This window comes from Macrotis lagotis, chromosome 1, assembly GCF_037893015.1.
Source record: "Macrotis lagotis isolate mMagLag1 chromosome 1, bilby.v1.9.chrom.fasta, whole genome shotgun sequence".
Lineage (NCBI taxonomy): Eukaryota > Metazoa > Chordata > Mammalia > Peramelemorphia > Peramelidae > Macrotis > Macrotis lagotis.
The window spans coordinates 458401307-458419774 of record NC_133658.1 but is presented as its reverse complement, the minus strand read 5'-3'; the positions used below and the strand labels follow the sequence as shown (position 1 = coordinate 458419774).

The following is an 18468-nucleotide window of genomic DNA, read 5'->3' as shown; positions in this document are numbered from 1 at the left end:
TATTTTTTATTATTATTATCATTTGGGGGGGTGCAGGGCAAATGGGGCTGGGTGGCCTGCCTGGGGCCGCATATCGGGGTGACTGTTGAGTGTGAGGCCGGATTCAGACCCAGGTGCTCCTGGCTCAAGGGCCAGTGCTCTGTCCCCCACCCAACCACCCCTACTATTATTATTATTTTATTTTAGGTCTTTTTTTTCTTTTTTTGGTTTATGCAGGGCAGTGGGGTTGGGGTGGCTTGCATGGCACACAGCTGGGTGATTGTTGGGTGTATGGGGCCAGATATGGGCTCAGGTGCTCCTGGCTCCAGGGCTGGTGCTCCGTCCACTGCACCACCCGGCCATACCTACAATTGTTACTATTTTTTTTTAATTTTAATTTTTTTTCTCTCCCCTTTATCACTCAAGTGAGTCTATATTTTTTGGAGGGAGGGGGTATTCTGTTTACTTTTTTATTTTTAGGCTTTTGCAAGGCAAATGGGGTTAAGTGGCTTGCCCAAGGCCACACAGCTAGGTAATTATTAAGTGTCTGAGACCGGATTTGAACCCAGGTACTTCTGACTCCAAGGCCAGTGCTTTATCCACGCCACCTAGCCACCCTTTTGTTTACTCTTAAACAAGAATATTTTATTAATGTATAAAAAAATTGTACAAAATGAGAATAAATATTAAATTAGAAAATATAAATATAAAAAAGAATACATTCAATTCAACTCAAAAAATGTTAATTAAATATTTTGTATGTGTAAGGTGCTAGGTTAGCCCCCAGGGATACAAAACTAAAAACAGAGTAGTTTTAATGTACGGATCAGTGACATTCTTTCCAAAGACTTCATGTTTATTAACTCATTTGATTCTACTGAGAGCTAGCATAATGAAACCTGACATGGTATAAAGGGGGAAAAAAACCCACTTTGTAAGTACAACCTTAGATAAAGTGAGACAAAGATAAACCTAACACATACTTACCTAGGTCGTTTTTGTGGTTTGGGGGCAAGATGTACATTAGAAACAAAAGAGCAATAGTCTTTCTTCCTGAAAGTCATTCCAAAAATATGTGCTCTTTGTTTTTATTTAACCTGTCTAAATAAGGCATACTTATGGAAAGAACATGTTTCTAAACCCATATGCATTTTTATTTCTATTGACAGCTGCTAAGATTTGTTAAATAATAAAAACAAGGCAGGGAATGCAGAGGCTTCAATATTTTATTCAAGTTGTATTTTTAAGTGGTGGTAAGTACAGTATTTGGAGGGGAAGGCATCTAATTCCACACAATATGGAAGACTAAAATGTATCCATTAATTGCTTTAAAAAATTAGTGTGAGAATACAACAGAAGTCCAATTTTGATTCCAAGTGATGTCACTATGTGAGCACAGTTATACAGACTCTTCTTCCCTGCTTATGATTCTTGTCCTAGCAGCCTCTTTGTATGTAACTCAGCCAAAGTGAATGGAACCACAATGAGACTGGGAATTAAGTACTACATTACTGGCTTCATCACATCAAACTGGCTCCACAACAAAATGGTACAAAGTGGACACCTAAAGGACTCTGCAGACAACTTTTGGCAGAAGTAACTAATCAAGACTGGAATAATTCATAAGGATTTGACTTTAAAAAAAAAAAGAGTCCCCTTTTCAGACAAGTTTTCACTCCATCAAGGAATGAGCCTCTTTCTACCCACTCAGGATAGATATGTAGCCAAGTTGACTGCAATGGACCATGAATTCTCAAAGTCAAAATTTCATTCATGTAATCAGTTGACACATACTAAGTTTCTACATGTCATTGCCTTCCACTAGCAGCTATCTCTAGATAAAAAAGGTGGCTCAATGCACACCCCCTTTCAATCCTTGGAGAATTTTGAAAGCTGTTGTGAGAATCATCACATATCCCCTCAAAGCCTGGAACTGAAAGGATCTTTTTTTCTGAATCGGGTTTCTTCCGTATCTCTGAAAGGATAACACTTTAAAGCTGCGTCATCTTTAACCTGGAGGTCTAACGTGATTGATACATAGCAATACTTGCGTCCCAGACATACAACATGAAAAGGTACACTAATTTCTGAAGGTAGCTATCCTGCAAAATATTTTAAAGTTATGTGATTGTACAACTTCTTTTATGCTTGAAATTCCAGTCCTAGACCAAGCTTGTGGCCACCAGCATTGACATTCTTGCCGTCCAGCAAAGCTGATAATGTCAGTTTGATACCTGCAGTGAAAATATTTAGGATAAAAAGAAAGATTTCATAAATGGAAGATTAAAGTACTTTGCACAAACCATAAAAAATTCAGAACCTCCCATTAGAAGTATAGGTTCCGTGAACGCAGAGTATCTTTATCTTTTAGGAAGGACCTCAAGCACTTCCCCTATAAAGTTACACAAATATTTTCTTGTTGACTGAGAATATATGAAGACTATTATATAATGATATTAGAAAGAAAAAAAGTCTGAATTTATTGAAAACACTATGAGATAGGACCTACACATTAATTTCTTTGGCATAAGACAAGGGTTCTCAAAGTGTGATCCATGAACTCCTAGGGATCACCAAGATTCAAGAGTTCTAACATGTTATTTGCCTACTAAAATGTTCCTCCCTTTTCCAACTACATTTCTGTGTGAGGAAATATTTTCTTTACATAGTTCTACCAAAACATCACAATAGATGAACTAGAGAAACAATTATAAGAATTTAGCTATCATCTATTAAACTAGTCATTAATGAAATTTGGAAACATGTAAAATAATGACTTAATTTTTTATTTTGGAAAACAGTTGATTTTTCATAAAAATTATGTTAATTGCATTAACATGTAATGGGTTTATTATTTTTAATGAATTAAATATTTAAGAAATATATACATTTTTATTTCTCATGTGGTAAATATCAGCAGATAAAACCTACATAAATAAAACCTCTTCAGGGTTCTAAAAAATTTCTGAGAGAGAAAAGAGAGCTCAACAAAAAAATTTTGAGAATTCTCTAAAATAAACTCTTGAGATGATAAAATTCCCTTCAACCAATGCAGTTCAGTATTCTTTCTGTAATTTAAGTCTTAGATAACTGTCTATAACACTGAAAGGTTAATTAACTTGCCTTTGGTCACAAAGTCAGTGTATAGTCGAGATCAGACTTGAATCCAGGTTTTCCTGGATTACCTAAATCCAAATGGCTTAGCAGATCACTCCAAGGGCAGTCAGAAGATTTAAGAGTTGTACATAGGTCAAAGGAATAGAGTTAAGATGTCACTTCCATTTCTGGTCCATAATACTTTAGACTGGTGGTGAGAATCAAAATTTGAAGGGTAGAGATCTGGAAAGGACCTTGGAAGTCATATATACAACCTGATTTTACAGATGAGGAAATTGAAACCCTGTAGCTTGCACAGGGTCACACAGATAGTATCAGAGCCAGGATTCAAACCCAATTCTCTGCTTCCAAATTCAGTGTATTTTCAATCGCTCTCCCCAGCCTCTCAAATGATATCATTTAACCACTTCATAATACTAAAGGTGAAACTGAGACTCAAAATTGGGAAACTATTTGTCTTTAAGTCTCACCGTGAGTCAAGACAGTGCTAGAGCCTGGTTCCCTTGACACCCATTCTAAGGATCTTTCAAACCAAACTCTAATATTAAACATTATAGAAAAAATTCTATTGGAAATAAAATAAATGTCCTTCAATTGGGGAATGGCTTAGCAAACTGTGGTATACATATGTCGTGGAACACTATTGTTCTATTAGAAACCAGGAGGAATGGGAATTCAGGGAAGACTGGAGGGATTTGCATCAACTGATGCTGAGTGAGATGAGCAGAACCAGAAAAACACTGTACACCCTAACAGCAACACAGGGGTGATGTTCAACCTTGATGGACTCGCTCATTCCATCAGTGCAACATTCAGGGACAATTTTGGGCTGTCTGCAATAGAGAGTGCCATCTGTATCCAGATAAAGAGCTGTAGAGTTTGAACAAAGTTCAAGGACTATTCCCCTGAATTTAGGAAAAAAAATATCTTATTGTCTGATCTTGTTATCTCTAAGACTTTTTGTTCCTTCCTTAAGGGTATGATTTCTTTCTCATCACACTCAAATTTGGATCAATGTACAACATGGAAACAGAGTAAAGACTGACAGATTGCTTTTCGTTGGGGGGGGTAAGATTGGGGGGAAAATTTTAAAACTCAACAACTCAAATAAAATCTTTAATAAAAAAAGAAAAATTCTACAACCAACAATATGCAATATAAAACATAACATTCTGTAATTTTACTGTTGAGACAAGAAATAAATTTTATCCACAAGTAACCCTTACCTGGTTTTAGAGTCTGGGTGTAACCTAAGCCTATCAGGCTGGAGTTGTTCACCTTAGCCTAGTTAGAGGGGGAAGAAAAGGGGAAGTATTAGAAGTCATGGAATTATGCAATAAGCTCTTAGAGGGTAATGTAAAATAAGTATGGAAATGTCAGGTTTAAATCAATATATATAGCAAACCTTGAAGTCATTTCAAGGAAAAAGTCATGTATTTCTTGACTGTTTCTAAGAATATAATTTTTGACAGTCACCCCATGAAAAATTAACTGTTTAAATTCCTGAGACCGTTTTAAAAGGTACAATTTCTTTTTTAAAATTTCTGGTGAAAAAAAAAACTTCTGGTGAAGTATAAAGTCAGACTTCACTAGAGGGTATCAGTACTGAAGGTAGAAAAGACACAGAAAACAATGACATCTGGTTTCCTTCTCATATCTCCCTACCTCCTGCTACCCTAGAGTATGTGGCTGAGATCGTATCTACTAAGTCTAAGGATGAGAGTTGCAAAAGAATAAGAACTGTTAATATAATATATGTAGTAAGATGAGACATTATACTAATGGCAATAAGTGGTTGCCTGTAAGGCTATCCACCAAAGGAGAAGGTTTTTAAAATACTTAATGAGTACTGGTCACTCTATTGGTTGATTTTGCTTAATTTTTCTCCTTTGTTACTACAGAAGGCTCATGAGAAATAGAGGAAGGGGTAAATCAAAGAATGACTGTGATCTAAAACCAAAAGTAATTAAAAATCACTTGAAAATATAAAAATTGGGGCAGAGCCAAGATGGAGACATGAAGGGATCAAGTCTTAGGAGCTCTCTGATAAAAACTCATAAACTAAGGACTCAAACTAAACTTTCGAGAGACAGAACCCACAAAGGGAACCAGTGAGGCAATTCTCCTACTCAAGGTAACCTGGAAAAGAGCAGAAAGGCTCTGCTCCCCAGGGTCGGAGGGGCAGCCCGATGAAGGGGTGGCCAGCCAGAGCCAAAGAACTTCAGCCTCCCGGAGGCAGCCCCAGGGTCCTGGGAGCCTCAGCTCACAGCAGTGGGGGAGTCCCCTGAGCTGCACCCCAGGGAGTACCAGGCACAAAGTGGGGGAACAGCAGGGGACCTCTGCCAGAGCAAGCACGTGGAGCCCAGCCCTCAGGGCACACAGCAAGCAACTTGGTCTTTCCCCAGCCCAGATCCAGGAAACAGAAGGGAAGCAGGAGCCTCCAGGGCATGAGCCCATTGAGCTGAGGGAGGGGAGTGTAGAGAGACTGCAGAGCTCTGTCCTCTGCCTCTGGAACAGGACTCTGGGGCTCTGACCACATTCAGATCCTGATCGCAGTCTAGGCCCCCCTATAGAACAGCAGCGGCCCCCCCACCTCAGCCCCATGGCAGGGGGGGGGTGCATATGGTCATTCACAGACCAGGAGGGAGGACAGAGCCTCACACACTGAGACCCTTGTGGGAGTGCCCCAAAAGCTCAGGAAGCACCCCAAAACCAGGCCCAGGTTAGGAATATGAGCAAGCAGAGAAACAAAAGGAAGACTATTGAAAAGTATTTTGCAAATGAGCCCAAGAAGGATCAAAATACTCAGTCTGAAGATGAGGAAGCACAAGCTCCTGCATCTAAAGACTCCAAGAAAAACAGAAATTGGGCTCAGACTATGACAGAGCTCAAAAAAGGCTTTGAAACTCAAATGAGGGAGTTGGAAGAAAAACTGGGAAAAGAAAGGAGAGAAATGCAGGAAAAACATGAAAATGAAGTCAGCAGCTTAGTCAAGGAAATCCAAAAAAATGCTGAAGAAAATAGCATGCTAAAAACGAGCTTAGGTCAAATGGATAAAACAGTTCAAAAAGTTATTGAGAAGAATGCTTTAAAAAGCAGAATTGGCCAGATGGAAAAAGAGATAAGAAAACTCTCTGAGGAGAACAAATCCTTCAGACAAAGAATAGAATTCAGGGAGATTGATGAATTTACTAGAAATCAGGAATCAATACTTCAAAACCAAAAAAAATGAAAAATTAGAAGAAAATGTGAAATATCTCGTTGAAAAAACAACTGATATGGAAAACAGACTTAGGAAAGATAATTTAAAAATTATTGGAATACCTGAAAGTCATGATCAGGAAAAGAGCCTTGACATCATTTTCAAAGAATTACTACAGGAAAATTGCCCTGATATTCTAGAAGCAGAGGGCAAAATAGAAATGGAGAGAATCCACCGATCCCCCCGAGAAAGAGATCCCAAAAAACCAACCCCTAGGAATATTATAGCCAAGTTCCAGAACTCCCAAGTCAAAGAGAAAATATCACAAGCAGCCAGAAGGACACAGTTCAAATATCGTGGAGTTGCAGTCAGGATCACACAGGACCTAGCAGCAACTACATGGGAAGCTCGTAGGGTTTGGAATACAATATACCGGAAGGCAAAAGAGCATAGAATGCAGCCAAGAATGAAATACCCAGCAAGGCTGAATGTCCTCTTCCAGGGAAAAAGATGGACTTTCAATGAACCAGGGGAATTTCAAAGGTTCCTTTTGGAATGGCCAGAGCTGAACAGAAGGTTTGATCTTCAGATACAGGACTCAGGTGAAGCATGGAGATTGGAGGAGAGGGGGGAAATATGAGGGACTTAATGAGGATGAACTGCATGTCTAGAAAAATGATACTGATAATATTCACATGAACCTTCTCAGTTAATAGAGCAGGTAGAGGGAGCTTTTATAGTTGAAGCACAGGAGAAAGCTGAATTCGAAGATAAAATATGGTGTAAAAATGGAGTCAATAGAAAAAAAGGGAAATGGAATGGGAGAAAGAAAAAGGAGAGGGGGAATAGTCCAAGATATTTCACATAATAAGATTTTTTTTTATTACAATGAGCTATTGCAATGATATGGAAGGGGGGAGGCAAGGGGGAATGAGGGAACCTTTGCTCTCATCAGAGATGGCTAGGAGAGGAAGCAGCAAATATACTCAATGGGGTATAGACATCTGGAGTAAAAAGGAGGGGGGAGCAGGGGGAAGGGGTGGGGATGTGAATAAAGGAGGAGAGGATGGACCATGGGGGGAGAGTGGTCAGATATAACACATTTTCTTTCTTACTTCTTGCAAGGGGCTGGGATTGGAAGGCCTGTCCAGAACCATGGGGCCAGGTGGATTCTGGGCCTAAGGGGTGGTATGGGGGCTCAGGGCTTCTTGGCCCCAGGACCAGGGATCTGTCTGCTGTGCCACTCAGCGACCCTACAGCAGAGTCAGAGTGAAAGGAGAGAGAAAATAGAGTACATGGTAGTGGAGAAATAAGAAAGGAGGGAGCTGCGATCAGCAATGGTAACGCTGGAAAAATATGGAAGTAACTTTTGTGATGGACTTATCATAAGAATGTGATCCACCCGTGACAGAGTTGTTGGTGTTGGAACAAAGACTGAAGCACATTTTTTGTTATTATTATTTGCGGGAGGGTGCAGGGCAAGTAGGGCTGGGTGGCCTGCCTGGGGTCACATAGCAGGGTGATCTTTGGGTGTCTGGGGCCGGATTTAGACCCAGGTGCTCCTGGCTCAAGGGCCAATGCTCTGTCTGCCACCCAGCCACCCCTACTATTATTACTATTTTATTTTGGGTCTTTTTTTTTCTTCTTTGTGGTTTTTGCAGGGCAGTGGGGAATCGGGTGGCTTGCATGTCACATGGCTGGGTGATTGTTGGGTCTACGGGGCTGGATGTGGGCTCGGGTGCTCATGGCTCCAGGGCCGGTGCTTCGTCCATTGCGCCACTTGGCCATACCTACAATTATTACTATTATTTTTTTGAATTTTAATTTTTTTCTCTCCCCTTTACTTTTTTCACCCAAGCAAGTCTATCTATATTAATGGGGGGAGGGGTATTTTGTTTACTTGTAAACAAGAATATTTTATTAATGTAAAAAAAATTTGTACAAAATGAGAATAGAAAATAAATAAAAAGACATCAGTTCAAAAAAAAGAAAATATAAAAATTTAGGCTTATATTAATCCTTAATATATATTACAAGCTCATTAAGAGATAAGTGATAAGGACACTGAAACCAAAGCCCAGCATTCTGTCAGCCCACAACTGAATTTAATAACTGCAAATAGTTCCATTCAAGATTGTGAAGACACATGTACTCACAGAGAAAGAGGCATCAGGATCAATCTGATATTTGGCTGCTATTCCAAAACGAGTGTTGCTATTTCCAGCTGTCCAGGCTAGATTGACAGCAGTTTCCAATTTCTTGTTCACCTTCTGATAAATAGAGCCCCCAAACTCTGTACCATCATTCCTGTAACCAAACACAGAAAACAAATAGCAAAATGTCATTGATAGACAATCCCATAAAATGTAGAAGGCACTTAAAAAAATATATGGAATTGTGCTGAATTTAAATAGCTTATCAGAGAATTTTTAATAGGCTAAACTAGTCATAGGAATTTTGAATAACATAGTCTTTATCAAACTTCTCCAAGAATGCATGTAATGAAATACTGCCAAAAACTGCACAGAAATGCAAGGAATATTACTTCAGTCACATGAGGGTTGCTAGAGGCCAGCCTAAGTTTCTATAATGAAGCCAAATAGTCATATGAATCAAAGTTAATATCTAAAATGGTAAACAGGGGCAGCTAGGTGGCACAGTGGATACAGCACCGGCCCTGGAGTCAGGAGTACCTGAGTTCAAATCCTGCCTCAGACACTTAATAATTACCTAGCTGTATGGCCTTGGGCAAGCCACTTAACCCCACTGCCTAGCAAAAAACAAAAACAAAAAAAAAAACTAAAAATGGTAAACAGTACAGGAGTAGATAGTGCAGATGGTGTGACAAAGGAGACACAGGAATTCCATCTTGGCTATAGCTGACATTCTGAGCTACTGCTCTCAGCTGTAGAAACTTCTGAGCAGTTTTTAATATTAGCTACATGTCATAATCGCCAGAATGGACAGCTGCAATGTGTTATGAAGAGTGGCAATGAAGTTTATTTGGGGCTGGCATTCTTACTCTAAATTGTCACCACTTAGGCACAATGAAAACTTAGGGTTGTGAAAATCCAATCAAGATTTTCCATTTAAATATACTCCCTAAGCGTCGAAATTCCTGTACTTCTAGAATTTTTTGCATTGTAATTATTTTTTGCTCTGTAAAAAACAAATGAAACAGACTACTGATTTGAAATGTCCTCCATAATGCAATCCTTTATCTCCTACTGCTTCTAGAACATGTCTCAAACTGCTTTTCTCATTGTCCTCATAACATGTTGGATTCATTTCTACATGTTTTTCTTTATTCATGTCACTAAAAACCCACCTGCAAGATTTGCCATTCCCCATTATTAATATTCAGTTTTTAAAAATTTCCAATATTAATTTTTGTAATGTTTTAAGTTCCACATCATTAATGTGATTCTTAAAAACATACTTCTATAAATTTCAAAAAGTTCAAATTTCCAAATCCCTACTACATTTCTAATTTGTTCAATATTATTTTGTTCTTTATGATTCTTGTTAGTGTTGCCACTCCCACAAAACTATAGCCTCCACAAGGAAATTCATGTTCCATACTCCAAAGTATCCTTAGCACAGAATTAGACATACATTACAGGATCACAGACATGGACCTGGAAGGGATTTTGCAAGTCAGACAATCTTGGAAGTTACATTTTAAAGATGAGAAATGTAAAAATTTGAATGATTTTGCCCCCCCAAAATTACCCAGGTTGTAAAATATGGCATAAGGATCAAACCCAGGTCTCCTGACTTCAATCTTTCTTTCCATTGCTGCCAACTAGGGATTATAGAAACCAATTACCTGCCTGATGGATTTCCTAGGCCTAAACCTGTCCACATCTTGCAACCTAGCAGAGATATCTGAGTTACCTCTTATTACCCAGTTGATTTTGTTTTTGATGAAAGTGGGAAGAATTTCAAGGGGGAATGGAGAATTTCCTGCTTTAAAAACCAAATTGAATATTTCGTCTTTCCAAGATACCCAGGAGATGGGGGTGAGGGAAGAACTCTTCAGAGATTAGAAAACCTTAACATCTTCACTTCCAAACCCCCATGAGTTTCTCAGTGTTGATCTTCTCTTTTTTTATTTTTAGGGTCAAGGGCCAATCCAGTCACTTAACAGGCACCTATGAACTCCAACAGCTCTTTATTCCATTCTGGAAGAGAAAAGGAATGTCTGACACGGTACTGTCAAATGGCAAAGCTGGAAGGACCTCAAAATTCATGGCTGTACTTGACCTCATTTTGCAAAAGTGGAAGCTTGAGGTCCAGTTAATACTCAATAAATGCTTATTGATTAACTTATTTCTGAGGAAGAAGAACCAAGCCTATAAAAGAATAATTTGCTTCCTCTCTTTTTTTGCTACCAAAAATATAAACAATTCCCCAAACTGACCCTTGAATACTTACATAAATTTCACTGCTACAATTCATTATTCTGACAGCATACAAATGTCTGACAACTTGTCTGGCTAAAGTTTAGGCTAACTATTGTCCAGCCACTTTGGTGGATAAAACATATTTGTAATCCAGAAAATCTACATTCAAATCCCACTTCCAAAACTTTGTGATGCTGGTCAAGTCACAATCTCTGTGAAATTCAGGTTCATCAGCTACAATAAAGTGTTAATAATATATGCAGTATCTATTTTAGAAATTGTGATAGTCAAATGAGATAATTTAGATGCTCTGCAAACATTAAATGCCATGAAAATATTAATTATTATTATTTCTTAACTGTTTTATCTTTTATTACAAAATCCTGGTTGCAATCTCAAAAGTTAAAAACCCTCTGTCACTACTACTCAATCACCAATATGGCTGATAAAAACTCCCTTTAGAATTCTAAAGTCGATGAAATTTGGTAAACTGATATTCTGTCACACAGACAAACTGGGTTCACTGGATCAGGAGCTAGCTTAGAACTTCCAAAACACTGACACATCCCCAGATATTTATTATTTGAAAAGTACTGAGAGCTCAACCCAGGGTCATTTAAGGCAAATTGGGCAGGAGAAAGGAGTAGCAAGAGAGACCACCAATTGATGCACCTTTTTGAGGTCTAATAGTCATCTATTTTCTATAGATTTTCTATAGCACAGGTGGGTTTGTCTCATATGTCACTGGAAAGCTAAAACATTTCACAAGTTCTATCTACAAATTTTTAATTCTGATTTTAAAAACACTCAGAAGGAATTGGAAAACCCTTCAAAAATAATGTGGTTTTTTTTTTTTGGTACTGAGAATGAAGGAAAAAAGCTATGAAGAACCAGAAACACATAAGCAAATAGGCCCCAAACATAATGAAAAGTTTAACTTCTAGTGACCTCTACTGGAAAGGGAAAAAAAGTTTGAGTTTACCTCAATATATCTATTTAGATCCTTATTACTACTTTCAATCAATTGAACTTTTGTAACTACATGTTTCTCTGCCACTTCATCTTTCTCTACCCCAACTTTGAACTCAGGATCTCTTGACTCCAGGACGAGTGCTCTATCCACTGTGCCACCTAGTTGCCCCCCATCCAACTTCTTTCTCAAGAATAATCTCTAACTATTACCTGGGTCCTGTTCCTAATTTAAAATCTGTCTGTCATTTTGTGCTTACAAAGTTTATATTTGTTTTTCTTATCTTCACAAAAAAATAAAATGGACTAATCCTGAGACAAAAGGACAAATATTTTGCCAGTAAGTCATTTCCAACAGTCATCTTCTTCCTGCTACAATACCAGGAATGGGAAAGAAAAGGACTAAAGCATCTTGTCCTTTCTAACTCACACATTGGTGTGCAGCTGGAATTCATCAGTCTTGTAACCAACAGCAAAGTTGCTCTGGGTTACCCGAGATTTAGAAGTTTCAAAATTCATCTGGTAGCCTGCCAACCAGCCCTCATAGCCAAGTACCACAGCTCCTCGTATCGAAGGTCCAGATATATCGAAATCCATGTCACAGCCAAGATTGATATGTTCCCGCTTATATCCTGACTTAATCTTAGCACTTTTTTTCCTAAAGGAAAAGAAAACACGGTCATCTTCACAATCAGCATAACAGTTATACCAAAAATGCATATTTCATTAGATATATATTACCTTACAACTAGTACGCCTAGAAATCCAGTAATATTTAAGTTTTTAGCATTAGGAAAAAGGAAAACAGCAGATAGTACTGGACTCAAATTACTGGACCCAGCAAAACCTAGGTCTCTATCCAACCTCCATGACTCTAGTATTTTATTATTAACAACTACTGCCCAGGGTTGTTGGAAGCACTCTGTCAACCATAAAGCTGACTCAATGGCCTAGAGTCAGGAAAAGCTGAGTTCAAATGTAGTCTCAGACACTTATTACTTATGACCCTGGACAAGTCACTTAATCTCTGTTTGCCTTCTACAAAGTGACTGGAAAGGACTGAGGGCTCTTAGCTCATCTCATTAAATGTCCACCAATCAAGGTTGAGTTTTACTGGTCAGGGGATTTCTCTGTCAGAAGGAACACACCTGGCATGTTTTATTACTAAAATTACTAAATTACTCCAGAATCTTTGTCAAATGAGAAATTAATTTTAGTACTATATCATTTAATTATTAACAATTTTTAATATTCCCTTCTCTGTCAAAAGGCTAGCTTAAAGAGAAGCCCTTCCCCAACTAAAGAATGCCATTGTTGGTGGAGCTGTGAATTCATCCAACCTTTCTGGAGAAAAATTTGGAATTATGCCCAAAAGACAACAAAAATGTGAATACCCTTTGATCTAGCAATACCACTACTGGGTCTATTACCCTGAAGAGATGAAAAAGGGTAAAAACTTCACCTGTACAAAAATGTTCATAGCAGCTCTGTTTGTGGTGGCAAAGAAATAGAAACTGAGGGAATGTTCATCAATTGGGGAATAGCTTAACAAACTTGTGGTATATGTATGTGATGGAACACTACTGTTCTAGTAAGAACCAGGAGGTATGGGAATTCAGGGAAGCCTGGAAGGATTTGCAGAAACTGATGCCGAGTGAGATCAGCAGAACCAGAAGAACACTGTACACCCCAACAGCAACACAGGAGTGATGATCAACCTTAATGGATTTGCTCATACCAACAGGGCAACAATCAGGCACAATTTTGGGATATCTGCAATGGAGAATGCTATCTGTATCTTGAGAAAGAATTGTGGAGTTTGAACAAAGACCAAAGACCTTTAATTTTAAAAAAATTGTCTTACTATGTAATTCTGCTTTATCTCATACTATATGTTTCTTCCTTAAGGATATGATTTCTCTCTCATCACATTCAACTTAGATCAATGCCTACTATGGGAATGATGTAAAGACTAACAAACTGCCTTCTGTGGAGGGGTGGGGAAGGGGGGAGGGAACAAGATTGGGGGAAAATTATAAAACTCAAAATAAATGAAACCCTTCTAAAATTAAAAAAAAAAGAATGTCACAAAGAGTTCAGCTCTTCTCAAGGTGCCTGGTGTGGCCAATCCAACTGGGGAATCTGATTTCTATATTGGGCATAAATTGGATCTAGTTTAAGTTAGCTGGAGGGAAAGAGCTTCTGTCCTTGTTTCCCTTCATTACAATTTAGAACCCAGTTCATCAAAAGAGAAACCAAACTAGAGGTAACTTGATCAGGGTGCCCAGATTGCTGAAGGGGACTCATTCTTCATGGTCAGGTAACATTCTTAGATGACTTCCACAAAGTGACTGGGAAGGGACTGAGGGCTCTCAGCTCATCTCATTAAATGTCCACCAATCAAGGTTGAGTTTTACTTGTCAGGGGATTTCTCTATCAGAAGGAACGCACCTGGCATGTTTGATTACTAAAATCACTTACCGTTAATTTATTGATCAGCCAGCCTAATTAACAAATTTATTTTTATTACCAGAACTTTGCATCAGAATTTTTACTTGCAACCCAAGAAAACCTCACAAACAGCATTGGTGCATCACAAAGAGTCAGACATATAAGATCAAAATGGTTACAGGACATAGACATAAAAAACAATACTATAAGCAAATTAGAAGATCAAGGACTAGTCTACCTGTCAGATCTATGGAAAGGGGAACAGTTTATGACTAAGGAAGAGTTGGAGAACATCACTAAAAACCAATTAGATGTTTTCGATTACATTAAATTAAAAAGCTTTTGCACAGATAAAACCAATGTAATCAAGATCAAAAGTAAAGTAGTAAATTGGGAAACAATCTTTACAACTAATGATTCTGACAAAAGACTCATTTCTAAAATATATAGAGAACTGAGTCATATTTTTAAAACAAAAAGCCATTCCCCAATTGACAAATGGTCAAAGGATATGCAAAGGCAATTTATAGATGAGATCACAGTAATCCATAGCCATATGAAAAAATGCTCTAAATCATTAATTATTAGAGAAATGCAAATTAAAGCTTCTCTGAGGTACCACCTCACACCTCTCAAATTGGCCAGTATGACTAGGAAGGATAATGATCATTGTTGGAAGGGATATGGGAAATCTGGGACACTATTACACTGCTGGTGGAGCTGTGAACTCATCCAACCCTTCTGGAGAGCTATTTGGAGCTATGCCCAAAGGGCAACAAAAATGTGCATACCCTTTGACACCCAGCAATACCACTACTGGGTATATACCCTGAAGAGATGAGGAAAAAGGGTAAAAACATTACTTGTACAAAAATATTTATAGCCACCCTGTTTGTGGTGGCAAAGAATTGGAAATCCAGTAAATGTCCTTCAATTGGGGAATGGCTTAGCAAATTGTGGTATATGTATGTCATGGAACACTATTGTTCTATTAGAAACCAGGAAGGACGGGATTTCAGGGAATCCTGGAGGGATTTGCATGAACTGATGCTGAGTGAGATGAGCAGAACCAGAAAAACACTGTACACCCTAACAGCAACATGGGAGTGATGTTCAACCCTGAAGGACTTGCTCATTCCATCAAGTGCAACAATTGGGAACAATTTTGGGCTGTCTGCAAAGGAGAGTACCATCTGTATCCAGATAAGGAGCTGTGGAGTTTGAACAAAGTACAAGGACTATTCCCTTTAATTTGGGGGAAAAAAAACAGATATCTTATTGTCTGGTTACCTCTGAGAATTCTGTTCTCTTTAAGGATATGATTTCTCTCTCATCACACCCAATTTGGATCAAGGTACAACATGGAAACAAAGTAAAGACTGACAGAGTGCTATCTGTGGGGTGGGGGTGGGGGGAGGGAAGCAAGATTAGGGGAAAATTGTAAAACTCAAATAATATCTTTAATAAAAAAAAAAGTCAGACATGACTGAACGACTGAATAACAACTATAAGCCTTAAAGTTCTATATAAATGCTTGTTATTAAAGTTATTGTTTTTAATTGCTAGTTCTGTGAGCATAAAGTCCCTTAACCCTTCTCAACCTCAGTTTCCTCTCAAGTCTAAAATGGGAATGTTGCCCTGTAGAAACATCCTCATGGGACTAGGGTTGTGTGGTTCAAATAAGATCACATGAAAAGTGCACACAATAAAAAATGTCAGCTGTAAATCACAAAGAAAATATGCTGAGAGTCCTTAAAATCAATAAAGTAAAAAACAATAAAGTAAAAAAATAATAGAAATCATTATTTCAATATCTTTTAGATTTGCTGAAGTCAGCCAAGAACTCAATCTCAATGATGATCGTTTTCCTAACTTGTGAAAATGAACACACCCTAGTGATGTAAACAGAGTATCTTAGAACTAGAATGAAACTAAGTTAGACAAAAGCAGAGATGCAATAGCATAATAGCAACACTGTCTCTGACAGTAATGTAACCCTTAATTCCTTGCACACGATAAGGAATTTTCTAACATTGTTCATATTCAATCCACTATTCTAAATAGTAACTCAGGCACTTAACATCTGTATTTATTCTGCTTGTGGGACTGGGAAACAATATAATTAATATTACTTTAAAACACATCCCACTGAGTCACATGAAACTTTATTGTGGAACATACACACTTTTGTCTGTGGACCCTTTGGAAACTTCAACAGCTAATAGTTCTATGAACTCCCTGAAGGGGTACATGCCTTTCAACAATGTGGATCACAACTAATTCATGCATATCCTGTTTGCATAACTCTTGTTCATGTCTCTCAATAAGTTCACCACAGTGGGTCAATCAAGCATTCTGAAGTCAGTCTTCAATTAAGTTTGATATTGTAAGAATACCTGTGAAATACATCTTGATATAAGACCAAATAACCTTTTTTTATGCATGTGTCTTTTTTGTATACTTTGTTCATCCATTTATTCCCCAATTGTTAGAATAATCTTAGTTTTCAATTCTTTGTTAAAGAAAAAGCTCTTGGGGTGGCTAGGTGGCCTAGTGGATAGAGCACCGGCCCTGCAATCAGAAGTACCTGAGTTCAAATCCGGCCTCAGACACTTAATAATTACCTAGCTGTGTGGCTTTGGGCAAGCCATTTAACCCCATTGCCCTGCAAAAACCTAACAAAAAAAAAAAAGCTCCTTGGATTTATGAAATACTCTTTGGATCTTGGGATCTAATCTATTTAAATTCATCAATTTTTCTATTTTTTAACCAATTACAAACAGTTTGGATAATTACTGCTTTGTAAACTAGTTTTGAAAGCTGGGACTGATATGGCCCCTTCTTTCCTTCTTTTTTCATTATTTCCCTTTGGACTACTGACATTCTGCTTCTTAAGATGAATTTTATTTCTTAATTAGCTATATAAAATAAGTCTTTGATAGTTTTATGGGTATGGCATCTTATAAATTCCTTTTGGTAATACTGCCATTTTTATTATATTACCACTGCATTATATTACCACTGCAACCTTGAGCAATTAACAACTCTCTAATTATGTAGGTCAGCCTTTATTTTTGTAGGGGTTTTTTTGCTTTGTTTTTTAGGTTTTTTGCAAGGCAAATGGGGTTAAGTGGCTTGCCCAAGGCCACACAGCTAGGTAATTATTAAGTGTCTGAGGCCGGATTTGAACCCAGGTACTCCTGACTCCAGGGCAGGTGCTTTATCCACTAAGCCACCTAGCCACCCCTATTTTTGTAGTTTTTTTTATGGTTGCATTTATATAATTTCTTTGTAATCCTTTATGGGTAAACTCCCAAAGATAATACACTTTCTACAGTAATTTTGAATGAAATTTCACTATCTCTTTCTGCTAGACTACATGGATAAAAAAAAATCAATGGCCTTAAGATGGGGAAGAGGGAGATAACTGGAAAGTTGAGGGTGATATTTTTAGTAATTTACAAATAAAGTACAGTAGAAGTTCAGTTATTCATTGGACACAAAATCCAAGAAGGAAGTCAATGATAAAACACAGGGCTGAATAAACTGACATATATAAATGTAATAGGCATATTATTTTGCAATAAGAATTGAAGCAGGAAAATATTTGTATAAAGTGATGAGTTTCCTTTCCCACCAAGAAAAGGAAAGAATTAGCCCTCCTCCAAAGGTCTATAAAATGCGCTAGATCATATACTGATTGGGAATTTTTTTTTTGGTTTTTGCAAGGCAATAGGGTTAAGTGACTTGCCCAAGGTCACACAGCTAGGTAATTATTAAGTACTTGAGGCCAGACCTGAACTCAGGTTTTCCTGACTACAGCACCCATGCTCTAACCACTGTGCCACTTAACTCACCCTTAATTGGGAAATTTTTTTAAAAATCAGAGTGAGTCACATTTCCAGGGGAGTGTTGAGGAATCAGATTGGGGATGCAGTCAGGTCAGGGGGTGACTGAACATTTCAGTGCACATAGAGGTTGGACACTAGTCTAAATCCAGCAAGGGCCCAACTTTATGTAGGGTACAGGAACAAGGGTCAACTGGTAGCTCTATCACTCACTACTCAATTCTAGAAGGAGGTATGATAATAGGTGACATTCCAAGGTGAGGAGCAGCCATGAAGCCTAAGCTGTGCACCTAGCTCTGTATGGGTCAGATCCCAAGAGTAGAGTGCAATCTGAATTCTAGCTTCTAGTCAATCTTAAGCCTACAGAGTAATAACCATGGAAGAAATTCCAACACAAAGAAAAGTCTGTGGTTCTGCTCTCTGAACCAGTTGGCTGATAGAGGCTGAGCCCAAAAGTAGCAAGTCTACTGAAACTCAAGAAGTGATAAGTCCACCC

General features: G+C 38.1%; 1 protein-coding gene across 1 annotated transcript in view; it reads right to left on the bottom strand.

Annotated features, from left to right (window-relative positions):
- Nucleotides 1-1168: 1168 nt before the first annotated feature.
- The window catches only part of VDAC1 (voltage dependent anion channel 1), a 39013-nt gene continuing 21713 nt past the window's right edge, over nucleotides 1169-18468 (bottom strand). Inside the window, exons 6-9 of the mRNA XM_074213565.1 lie at nucleotides 12104-12331; nucleotides 8455-8605; nucleotides 4323-4380; nucleotides 1169-2213 (exon numbers count right to left, since the gene is read on the bottom strand). Coding sequence (XP_074069666.1) covers nucleotides 2122-2213; nucleotides 4323-4380; nucleotides 8455-8605; nucleotides 12104-12331 — 529 coding nt within the window. The 3' untranslated portion in view covers nucleotides 1169-2121. The remainder of the gene's footprint in view (nucleotides 2214-4322; nucleotides 4381-8454; nucleotides 8606-12103; nucleotides 12332-18468) is intronic.